The sequence below is a fragment of the Triticum aestivum genome, chromosome 2B (genome assembly GCF_018294505.1).
Source record: "Triticum aestivum cultivar Chinese Spring chromosome 2B, IWGSC CS RefSeq v2.1, whole genome shotgun sequence".
Lineage (NCBI taxonomy): Eukaryota > Viridiplantae > Streptophyta > Magnoliopsida > Poales > Poaceae > Triticum > Triticum aestivum.
In genome coordinates this window covers 790,448,265-790,460,796 of record NC_057798.1, presented here as the reverse complement: position 1 = coordinate 790,460,796, position 12,532 = coordinate 790,448,265, and the positions used below count along the sequence as shown (strand labels likewise).

The 12,532-nt window shown below is 45.4% G+C and overlaps 1 protein-coding gene across 1 annotated transcript; it reads right to left on the bottom strand.

The window, feature by feature from the left end:
* Positions 1-4,373: 4,373 nt before the first annotated feature.
* On the bottom strand, positions 4,374-8,369 carry LOC123047448 (acyl-CoA-binding domain-containing protein 4). Its single transcript, XM_044471003.1, has 6 exons — positions 7,846-8,369; positions 5,922-6,021; positions 5,724-5,827; positions 5,343-5,434; positions 5,171-5,268; positions 4,374-4,835 (listed from the first exon to the last, which is right to left on the bottom strand). The coding sequence occupies exons 1-6, from the start codon at positions 8,244-8,246 to the stop codon at positions 4,668-4,670; spliced, it is 963 nt and encodes a 320-aa protein (XP_044326938.1). The 5' UTR covers positions 8,247-8,369; the 3' UTR covers positions 4,374-4,667.
* Between the last annotated feature and the right edge of the window lie 4,163 nt (positions 8,370-12,532).

Here is a 12,532-nt window from a genome sequence, read left to right as displayed (position 1 = left end):
AGTATACCTTAATCTGTTTTTGCAGTACCAACTTTTAAGGGATCTGAATAAGTTGGAAAGAGTCCCAAGAGAAGGCACAATACGATTTCAAAGTCATCCAATGGAACTTGGCAAGTCTCCTTGAAGGATATTGGCATTCAAGAATAATTTCTCCAGTTGGGTGCAGTTGGTTAATGATGTTAAGAAAGACCAATCTCCTGCTCTGAGGTAACTCTCGCCTAGATTCAGGTGGAGTAAGTTGGGCAGAGTCCCAAAAGAAGGCACAATACCATGGAATGAATTGCTATGGAGATCAATCTTTATAAGATTTGTTGTGTTGGATAGTGAAGTGGGGATTTGGCCGTGGAATTTGTTCACTCCCATAACTAAAGATTGGATACTTGGAAGTGTATAACCAATGTTATATGGAATTTCCCCTGCCAAAATATTTGCACCCATGGCAAGATATGTGAGTGTTGATATGTTGTAAATAGAGGCGGGGACACTCCCTGATAAGAAGTTGTAACTCAGGTCTAGTACTTCCAGGTTTGTAAGCATACCAATGCTCACTGGGATGCTACCTTGAAAACTACCCCTTCGTTCGAAATTACTTGTCACAAAAATGAATATATCTACAACTAAAATACACCTAAATACATTCATTTCCTGGACGAGTAATTCCGAACGGAGGGAGTATTATGTTCGAGAGAGAGCCAGGAAAGGGAAGTGAAATTCCCTAGAGTAGAAGGTATTGTGCCTGCAAGATTATTTGATGATAAGATAAGATACTTCAAGGGTGAGTCAACAATATTGTAGAAAACAGAAGGTATGGACCCAGTAAAGTTGTTCACTGCCAGGGATAAGACTTGGAGTAATGAGCTGTTAAATAGTGCGGGTGGAATCTCTCCACCAAGGCTATTGTTGCCCAAGACCAAAAATTGATGTGATGAACTACTAGCTAGGAGAGGCGGGATAGGTCCTGTGAGACTATTGTTGGCGAGATAAACAGAGTTGAGAGAAGAGCTACTTCCAAGTGAAACGGGAATATTGCCCGTCAGAGTATTTCCAAGAAGGCGCAAAACTGAAAGGTTGCGAAGTGTCCCCAATCCTTCTGGGATGCCTCCGGCGATGGTGTTCCTCCCAAGATCAATAACTCGAAGATGAGAACACGATGATAGATTGCTTGGGATTACACCGCTAAGATTATTTGAGTTAAGGTTAAGATACCGCAGCCTACTCAGTTGGCCAAGTTTGGCCGGGATTGGACCCCAAAGGTGATTGTCCGGGAGGTGGATTCTTGTGAGGAGACTGAGATTTGCGATGCAAGGAGGTATTTGGCCGTCAAGGTGGAACGACTGAAGGTCCAGTGCAACAACACGAGACGTGTGCCTCTTGCTGCAAGTAACACCGGACCAATTGCAGAACTGTTGGAGGGAATCATCAATCTTCCAGGAGGTTAAGAGTCTAGTGGAACTGCTGAAATGGAGTTTAAGGCAACGGAGGGCTTGGAAGTCGGTGCTAGCATCACCGTGGAGTTCTGCTGCAGCTGCTTGTGAATATGTTAGAAGAAAGGATATGACAAGGATCATTAGTGGCTGTGACGGTGAGGAACCCACTCGAGGCATAAGCTTTCTATCAGACATGAGGACTTCGGCTCTAGTCGACAGTATGGTGCACTAAGATATGGTTTATCTATCTACTGCATTTAAAGAAGGCTGATGGGTATGCCTCAATGGCTGATGGTGATGCACACACTTATGAAACGTAAAATCCCTCAATGATTGATGTGCATATATATGAATCGCTCGCAACATTGACTGCTATTGCTGTAATCACATGACCCATTCAAATTTGCGACGTCATGCACAGACTTTGACTCGGTTTTATGCGCATGGCCGTATGCCACCATGTACAAATTCCCAGTCAAAAGTTGAGCTCACACTTCACACTCGAGCTGAAGTGGATAGGTAGATACCAGGCGGCAGATCTGGATAGAAATCTCAAACTTTGAACATGCAATTGAAAAGTGGATAGACAGATAGCAGTTTAGCTGTTTCGTGTATGCTGGCCAATTGTTGGCTCCATCTGTTGGCCCAGTCGCACAGGACTGAGTACTTCTGGTCGTATCCGACGGCTAAGGCAAAGCAAGGTTAGAGCAACTCCAACGCATGGACCATTTTCATCCGCGCGTATTTTTTTTTTTTTTAGGCAATCTCGCGAAGCTCTTATTTAACTCGTCACAATGTTTACAGGGACAAAAGAAAGATTACCTGGGTTGCCTAACCACACACGACGGCCAACCCAAGTAAGAGAGCATGCTTCGTTAAATTATGAGCCTCGACATTCGAGCTCCTAAATTCATGGCTAAAAGAACAAATAGCAAAAAATTTGGATCGATCTACAATCTCCCTAATAATTGCACCATAGGCCGTTGCACTCCTCTGTCTGATATAATCAATAATGTTTTTACAGTCCGAGGCCACCAAGATCCTGTGCTCGTAGAGGTCGTCCGCGCGTATTTGTTTGCGTCAAAACCGACTGAGCGTCGGCGCAACGCGCGGATCCATTTTCATGTTCTAGATGTTTTCTAAGCCCGCCTCGTCCGCCTGCGTCCACGCCTGCCCCACCTGTCACCCACCCACCTCTCTGTCTCTCACTCTTATTTTATGCGCTGAACCACAACCACCCACCCCCGCTACTCCTCCTCCTGCCACCACCGACCCGACGCCAGCCAAGGCTCCGACTACTCCCGCAAGACGCCACCAAGCCGGCGCCGGCCACCTGCCTCCGACTACTCCTACAAGACGCCGCCGTCGGCCAAGGCTGCCGGCGTGCCCAAGGTCTACGACGACGACGAGCCATTCCTGGCGCCCAAGGCCGCCGCGAACAGCCGCGGCTCCGGCGCTCGCGGGACGGCGACACTGGTGCAGGTGCACACCGTGCGGAAGGTGCGGCGGCACGAGCGTGACCAGAAGGTGCGGCGGCGCGAGCACGGGCGGACGCTGGGCGCGGAGCTGCGGGGAGCGGGCGGCCGGGCGCGAGCGTGTGACGTGGCGCGCGGCCGAGCAGAAGGGAGCATGCGAGCACCGGCGCGCGGAGCTACGGGGCGCGAGTGGCAGGGAGCACGCGAGCTCGGGGCGCAGGCGGCCGAGCAGCAGGGAGCACACGAGCGCTGGGCCCGGACGGCACGTCGCGAGAGCGTGCCGTGGCGCACGGAGCACAAGCAGACGCTAGGGGCGGAGCACAGGGCGCCGGACGTGAGCTGCAGGGCGCGAAGCTGCGAGGCAGCGGGGCGCGGGCGCGTGCCATGGTGCGCGGCGCACGGGTGGACGATTGGCGCGGAGCACGGGCGCGCGATGCGGAGCTCAGAACAGTTCATGGAAGGACTTGCCCACCAGTTGTTTGACGTAATGTCACAAGGACATGTCAGGAAATGCGTCTGCCCCCCGTTGGGCGCATCGGCTGACCCAAATAAAAAAAAAGAACACGGATGTCCACGCAGCCGACCTAGACGAATAAAAAGCGGACGAAACATGCATCCGTTTGTGTCAGAAGGTTGGAGTTGCTCTTAGCACCACATCGTCACGAGGGTGGCTCAGTACACGAAGATCGTGCTTGCCACCGAGAGCGCCAAGACATATTTCGAGAGCGCTCACGCATATTCCGAGAGCGCGAGAACAGCCGTTAAGAGCGCTAGAGCAGCCGCTGAGAGTGCACGAGAACAGCCGCTGAGAGTGCTAGAGCAGCCGTTGAGAGTGCGCGAGAACAGCCGTTGAGAGCGCTAGAGCAGTCGTTGAGAGTGCGCGAGCAGCCGCCGAGAATGCGCAAGTGGCCGTTGAAGCTACGAGGACCGCCCAAGCCGAGATCACGAAGATGATAGAAGGCAAGGATAGCTCATGACGGAGCTGTACTTCTGAACAACTAGTGCACTGCCTTCATGTGGATCTATATGATGGATGCGTGGGAACTTAATTTCTAAGTTGCTATGATGGAGCTAAACTTTTGCTTTCGAACTACTAGTGAATTGCAATGTGGTCATTTGTATCGTCTATGATGCTAGGAAGATCCTTATGGACGTTGCTCTGTGATTTGATTGGATAACTATGAAATTGACTTATTAGCTTATTTATTCATCTTTGTAGATGAATTGGAACTAGTATGTGATGTACACCGTGAGCACGAACACGACCACTGGCCGCGGGCATCCACCGCTAGTCAGGCTCGTCGAGGTGGATGCCGCTGGGTCCGGCAAACACCTCCCCCGCAGGTCAGGGCATACCGTCGCATTTCACAGGATCTGTTCTTCTACCAGAGCTCCCGCGATACCATAAAATCGTTTTGCAGCATACCTTGATCTGTTTTTTGCAGTACCAACTTTAAAGGGATCTGCTACAGATGCTCTTAACATGTATGCATATTGACAGTATGAGGCCGCGAGGCCTGAATCCTGACACTGATATATTTCCTGCCAAACAGTTGGCCTGCAGCACAAACACACTATGAAACAGGCAAAATACCACTACAAGATGTCTACCCTGCGCTGAGTTACCTTTTGACAGTGTATTCGATGAGGTTGGTAAAACGGCTCATCCGATTCAGCTAACCAAGCACGGTGTGTATAGTTTCTCGGCACTAGTGGTAGTAGCAGCAGCAGGCGTCAACTCTGTATCATCGGGTTCATTGTGCCGTCAGTTTGCCGGCTTCATGAACGGCCAGGCCGAGGAGCACAAGTCCCGGGCGGTGTTCCCGTCGCCGTCCTTGATCTGGAGATCCGCGTGGTGCTTGACGAGCAGTTCGGCGATGTCCTCCCTCTCGCAGAGGACGGCGTAGTGGAGCGCTGTCTGCCCTTCGTTGTCCTGGACATGGAGAGACAAGGTTTCAGCATCTGAAGGTCCCAAAAGGTTTGCTTCTGCACACTGCAGCTGTACGATATTGATACCAAATTGGATCTAACGTAGATGAACTGAACCGACTGTTTAACCAGTTAGCTGGTTGAATTTTGCAGGCTGACAGCTTGCGGACATGTAACGAATATCCAACATTTTGTCGGTTTGGTACAGCTTGTGATGCAAGCCCCACTAAAAATACTTGGTCAGAGTTACCACAAGTTTCTTTTGTTCAAATACACTCACCAAACCGCCCAGAAATTTCAAATTGCAATGAATAAAGGGTACACGACAAATTCAGATACCTGAGCATTCACGTCCGCATTTGAGTTGACAAGAACCTCAACAGCATCTAGATGACCCCGGTCCACAGCCCAGTGCAACGGAGTTCTCTCTTCGCTATCTGAAACCAAAGTATGTCTAAATGAGTCATTGCTACATAGAGAACAGAAAGATGGATGTTCTACAAACACAAACCTCTTAAGTTGATTTGTACACCAGCAGCAAGATGCTTTTTAACGTCTTCGATTGCTCCTTCCCTTGCAGAAACATGGATGTCACCAAGTTCTCTGCAGGTACAAATAAGTTCATTGTAATCCTAGAAACAATAGTTCAGGCAAAGTACTAAATGGATTATATAAATATAAATACAACTTTTTAGCAACATGATGGAGACAAACCTGCTGCATACCAAATAATGAAGCATCTCACTTTTATTTGCTATGTTCTATCAGTTAACAAAAGAAATAAAAAGAAATATACTATACAGCATTAGGTGAACTTGGCTACACACCATCAAGGCGGCATTAATGCACATGGAGGAGGTGTAAGGTGTGTCCTAGTTGTAGAAAGACTTACGATTCATTTCCTTGATCTTCCTCGTACATTAAACTGCTAAATACAGGTCCCATTGGTCCCTTCGAACCTGATGCAGACATTGTGGTTTCCCCATCTTTCTTTTTCTGGAATCATATCAAACAGAGCAAACACTGTGATGTGCATTCCTATAAAAAATGGTAAAGAAAATGTGGCTATAGGTGGAATTATAAAACTTACCGAGCCATCAGCCCAGTTAGGGAATATCTCATCAACAATTGTTATGTACTCCTCCATAGCTTCTTCTGTTGGCATAGCACCCAATTTATTCCAAGCATTCCTACCAAACAAGTGATCAATCAATGAGGATACTTGGTAAACTTTATTGACTTTCCAAACTGAGCAAAGCACATACAGGTCTACTGCTAATATATGTTCAATGCAAACAGTAAACGTCTGAGTTCTGGTACCCATATTGGAATATCCAGAGTAACAGAGGGCATCTTCAAAGTGAAAATTCTAAGGCCTACACAACTATTCAGCATAATCACAAGTGACATTCCTGGACATAGGTCATGGATGCTCAGGCAAAATTAGCACAAACAAATAACACAAGCATTCAATCCATTGGTGAAGCCAAGCAAGAATCCAGGAACAGTTACCAAATTGAGAAACACAGATAGAGCAAAAGCGAAAAGGTCTATGGCTGATACATCTTCACTGCAAAAAATAGATGTCTGAGTTCCAGTGCTCATATATGAAAATCCAGAGCACTAAAGGGCATTACCAAAATGCAAAACTCTAAGCCCTAGACAACTATGCAGCCTGATCACAAACGGCATTCTTGGTCCTCTTGGATATAGATCAGTTGCGTTGAATATAAGCACTTGGATGTTAAGGTTAAAGTAGCACTAACAGGCAATGGAAACACACAAGCAATTGCCAGAGCCCATAAAAAACCTAGAGAGAATTTACCATTTTATCATACATGTAACTGAACCTAGAGAACCCATAAACTAGCACGAGGAGGCTTGCTTCCTGTGCACCAAACCTACAGAACCAGTGGACCAACTCTCTGACTGTAACAAGAACTACAGCTAGGAAGCTAGCACCAGATGCACTTGGGGATATACTAGTTATGCACTTCACATTCGGATGGCAATTACCTAGTAATATAAGCTAAATTACCTAGTAAGTGCTCAACCAATAAGGTACTAGGTAAACTGAATTGACTATCCAAATTGAGAAGCACAGACAGAGCATAAGCAAAGAGGTCAACTGCTAATATGTATTCAGTGCAAATAGTTGACTCTGAGTTCTGGTGCTCATATTGGAACATCCAGAGCACCAAAGGCATCTTCAAAGTGCAAATTCTTACCCCTACACAACTATTTGGCATAATAAGAATTCACAAGTAACATTCTTCGATATAGATCATGGATGCTCAGGGGAAAGTAGCACAAACAGACAATGCAAACAACCAATCAATTGGTGAAGCCAATCACGAACCTAGATACAGTTACCGAATTGAGAAGCACAGGCAGAGCAAAAGCGAAAAGGTCTATTGCTAATACATATTCACTGCAAAATAATAGATGCCTGAGCTCTGATGCTCTGATGCTCATATATGAAAAATTCAGAGCAGCAAAAGGCATCATCATCAAAGTGAATCTTAAGCCCTACATAATTATGCTGCCTTGATCACAAATGATATTACTGGATTTAGATCAGTTGCAGTAAATGTAAGTACTTGGATGCTCAGATTAAAGTAAAGTGCACGAGCAGGCAATGCAAACACACAATCAATTGGCGAAACCCATCAACAACCTTGGGACAAATCCTGTGCACCAAACCTAGATAATCAGCGGACCAATTCTAAGTATGTATCAAGAACTCTAGCTAGGAAGCTAGCAACAGTTGAACTTGGTGATATACTAATCATGAACAATCTCTCCTGGTCGGTCCAACTCAGAAATCACACCAAAGTTCACACCCCATCGGCAGTCCCCGTAGCAGCACAAGCTAAATTTAGACATGGATCATATCCAACCCATCTCATAACCCCTACCCCCTAGAAAATGTAAGGCTAAACCCAACTGTGGCAGAAGGTGGATCCAGATTCCACGGAATCGAGCGAGGCAAGGGGGGGGGGGGCGGAACCTACCACTTGGCGCGGGCCTTGAGCTTGAGGGCGGAGGGCTGCGGCGCGGTGCAGGGGCCCTCGGTGGCGATCTTGTAGAGGCCGTAGAGGCGGAGCTGCGCCTCCTCGGGGACGCCGGCGGCGGAGGCCGCGACGAAGGCGGAGGCGGCGCTGAAGTCCTCGTCGAGCTCCGTGCTCTCCACGCCCTCCCAGTCGCCGTCGCTGTCGCCGTCGCCGCCGCTCGTGCCGCCGTCGAGCGCGGGGGCAGTGGCGTCGGGCGAGGGGGCGGGGGCGGGGGCGGAGCGGGTGATGCGGAGGTTGTCCTCCTTGAAGGCGAGGACGACGGAGATGAGCTTGGCGACGAGGAAGGCGAAGATGAGGCCGATGACCGCCGACTGGGCCAGCTCCTGCCAGTCGCCGCCCATGGCCGCCGGCGAGGCGCGAATCTCAGATGCCGCTGGCCGGGGTGAGAGCACGAGAGGGGAGAGACGAGCGCGACGAGGGTTTGGTGCTGGCTCTGTTCAACTTGTTTTTTCCTTAAGTCAATTTGGCTTACGACTTCACGGCAAAGGCAGAAGTAGCACTTAACCCCACACAATCGTATGCAATCAAGGTAATCAGCTACGCCGAGTTTGATTAGAAAAACAATTTTGCTAAGCGGAAAAAAAATTATATGAGACCAGGTCTCATATAAATCAGGTGAGACCCGCCCTAATGAATGACATGTGGATGCTTTATGATTTATGAATGTCACGTGTCATCCATCAGGATGGGTCTCACCTGCTAATCCATGGACCTGGTCTCATAGAATTTTTTCCGTTGCTAAGCCTAAGTCGATTCGGACTTCCTTATTCCTCCGTAGCATTATATAAGAGTGTTTTTTACGCTAAACAATTTTATATTATGAGACGGAGAAAGTATGTCACTTGACTCACACTTGGTTAAAGTCTCCTAATCACACCTTAGAAAAAATCACCATTCCACCGTCCCTACTCCCTAGTAAAAAATAGTTAGAAAAAGCTGTAAAACATAACCTAGTGTCTTCTCAAAGGAATCTTAACCATTATCTGTATCATGGTATCCTAGCAGTTTTTACCGGCGAATCGTAGTTCCCAACCTATACGCCACCAAATGGCACCGTGAGGTTGGGGGGAGGTAATTTCATTTTCGTTGTGTTTATCGTGTGTTGTTGTTTCTTCGGCTGCGAAATAAATTGTTTTATAGTGTGTTATACCATCATTCTTTTATAGTGGCCAAAATGGGTTGCGGAATAATTGTTCTCCTCCTTTTGATATGGCAACCTTGCCTCTAGCATTGACCGAGTTGTGGGGTTTGTGTCATGTCGATCTGTGTTGCAGATCGCGTGGCGTGGCCAACCATGGCAAGACTTTTCTTCAACATTTCGGTGCTCATGTTGATTTGGAACCCAGGTCACGTGGTCTGGTCAACGTTGACATAACTTTTGCACTCAATGTATTTGTGACACGGATCTTAGTTTTGAGGAGCAATGACAATCGATCCTCTCCTTGCCTATCTTCGGATGATGCCCCGACACTTGTGCAGAGACATGTTTTCTAGTTCCGCATCATATGGCGGACTCTTTCCCTGTTGAGTTTCATGGACCTTGTGACCTATTTTCAGTCGGAGCGAAAAATCAAGACTTTTGGTATGCTGCAAATGAAGATGTTTCATGTGTTGCTTGATTGCTGTGAGACTTTGTGTGGAAATTACTCTACACATGTCTTAGGTACTCTTGTAATTCGTTAGATAACTGGGTGTTTTTGCATGGTTTATCAATTTGATAATGTTGTTGTAGTGAGAACAATGAGTGGTTACGGTGACCTGATTGTATGGGGTTGAAACAAAGAGTAGCGTGAGTGTGTACAACCTTAAAACGAAGGTTGTTGTATATTGACAAGATGACATAATATTTTTTATAATAAGTTTAACATCTAAAACAAAGAAACACTCAAAATCAGAAAAAAAATGAAGAACGGATAAAAATAAAATGCATCAATATAAAGAAAACCAATAATTGTCAAAATAATAAGAAATTTAATATATGGAAACAATCTAGAAACATAATTATAGCACATAAATCGAGCCTCTCATATCCATTGACAAATAATTACATGTGGACTTAGCGTAATACTAATAACTTATATGTTGCTCAAGTTTTTATGCGCTTAATTCAACTCAGATCAATAACAACAAAGTCCATGGTTTAATTTTGCTCCTTGAACTTCTTGACTAGGCTTGACCTCCAAGATGATGAAATGAAAATGCGTATGAAGGTGGAAGAACAAAACACGAAGGATCTCCGACGACTCTACTTCTATGGATCTCTTCTTTCTCTGTTTTGGTGGAGTGGTGACGGCTAGGTCTCTCTGATGCGTATCGTTCCTTCACTGAAGCTGTTCCGGTAGATGAGGGGAAGCCCTTGGCGCCTCGTACGACCGCTCATATGAGCACGGTTGGCCGTCTTGCGCTCGGTTGCGCCCGGTGATGAATCTCTCAACATGGAAGTTGCTCCATTTGGCTTGATTTGGAGTGATCTTCCTTTGTTTCCTTCCATAAATGATTTTTCCTTCCAAACAGTGGAAACCTGAGTTTCTTCTCTCTCGAAGGATTAGCGTTAGAAATAATCAAGAAAAAAGGAAAACCCGATGAAAACAAGTTAAATCCCCTTATAAAAAGTCACAAATCCTCGAGCCATCATTATCTTCCATGGGACATTTCAGGAGATGCACCATATAAGAACTTGACTGGGGTAGGATTTACTTTGAAAAGGCTTAAGATAAATTCAAATGATTGATTCTCCAACAAACCCTGAGAATGAAAGGTTTCTTCGAGAAATGGTGTGAGTTGATCCAAAAAATCATGACTCGGGGTTGTGTGGCTATCAAAGAATGGTGACTTAGGCTAGGGCGAGCTTCTACCTTCAATGTTTTATAACACTGTCGCTGCCATGTCGGCTATTTTGATCGAACACTCCAAATAGGATGGTCAACTTGGAGGAGTAGTGCCACACCTTGTGGATGAGGCCTCTCTATCTTGCAATATGTCGATGATACATTTTTTATGGATATGACCTGGACAGGGCTATCAATATGAACCTCTTACTTTCAGCTTCTAAGCAAATTTCAGGTTTTAAAATCAACTTCCCATATAAAATAGGGTGTTTTGTTTCGGAGAAGCCAAAGAGGTAGCTGAAAAAGACATTGACATGTCTGGTTATGCACAAGGTTAATTATCGATTAAATATTTGGAAATTTTGATTCATTGTCGGCGTCTCACTTATAATGCGGAGTGGAAACATTGCCGAAGACCACTCAGAGAAATGGTCAAGCAGTTGGAAAGACAAGTTGCTTTCCGTTGGAGGATGACTGGTTTAATCAATTCTATTCTCACAAACATGATTCTATGCATGCTCTCATTTTTTCAACTTTCAAAAAGGGTCCTACAAACACTGGATTATTTCATATCTAGATTGTGTTGGAAAGTAGACATTGAACAGATGAAGTATAAGCTAACCAAATGGAGCGTGGAAAGGGGCAGATACCTTCCCACCCACCCAGGTTCAAAGCATGTTACTTGCAATTTGGGTTGTTACAACAATTATATTGTAAGGTCCTCCCTTGTAGTTTTTATGTCAAAAAAATCAAATGGAGCATGGTTTGTCGACCAAGAGACCAGGGAGGTTTAGGCATTCAGGACCTCCATATCAAAAATGATGTCTTACTTAGTAAACGTCTGTTTAGGCTACTTAGTGAGAATGGTGTTTGGCAAATGTTGTTGCGCAATAAGTATCTAGACCCAAAAAATGCGTCTTTGGCATATTGGAATCCCGAGGATTAACATTTTTAGGTTGGTCTGATGGCGGCAAAGAAATATCTTTCTGCTTTGGATTATTCACGTTAAAGGACGACTCAGAGATACATTTTTGGGAGAAGAAGTTGCTAGGAAATGTCGCTCTCCAGGAACAATATCCAATGTTGTACCGAATTGCATGCGATAAGAACGATACTTTTGTGCATGTACTTGGCTCCTCCCCACTGAATGTTTCATTTAGTCTGGATTAATTGTCCCTTGCCTTATGCCATGGCAACATCTTTTATCTTCTTTGGATTTGATCAGCTTGACACAATAACATGATGTGTTTTGCTGAAATTTAACTACATCTAGGTCCTTCATAGTTGACTCTATGTATCGCGCACTCAAGCACCTAGAGATTTTAGCGGATAATAATAAACAAATATGAAAGTTGAAGGTACCACTTTAATTAAGATATTAATGTGGTATCTTTGGAGGGAGTTTCTCTACCGAAAGACAACCTCACTCCTCCCAACTGGCAATAAAAGAAGAAGTGTAGTTTTTATACTCATGATGAAACAATCAAACATCTTTTCTTATAATGCAAGTTTTCACGATCTACATGATCAACCATTCAAATAGCGTTCATTTTATACCCGTTCACTACTATTATCAATCTATATGGTCACTGGCTTCACGAAATAACAAATATTTTTAGCATGCCAATAAGGTGGGACCGTCTGCTTATTATGGTTGATTTGGCTATGCAGAAACAATATGTTTTTAATGGCAAAATCTCTGTGCGGGTTATATACCGTTGTACACAATGGCTTTGTCGTACGTGATCTATACTACACCGGACGAAGTACCATTCAATATTCAAGAGGTTTTGTGCATG

Coding starts and splice junctions, on each gene's coding strand:
- LOC123047448 (XM_044471003.1), bottom strand. CDS start 8,246: ATGGGCGGCGACTGGCAGGAGCTGGCCCAGTCGGCGGTCATCGGCCTC. Junction 6,022..7,845: donor CTCAAGGCCCGCGCCAAGTG/GTAGGTTCCGCC, acceptor CTTGTTTGGTAG/GAATGCTTGGAATAAATTGG. Junction 5,828..5,921: donor CTAACTGGGCTGATGGCTCG/GTAAGTTTTATA, acceptor ATATGATTCCAG/AAAAAGAAAGATGGGGAAAC.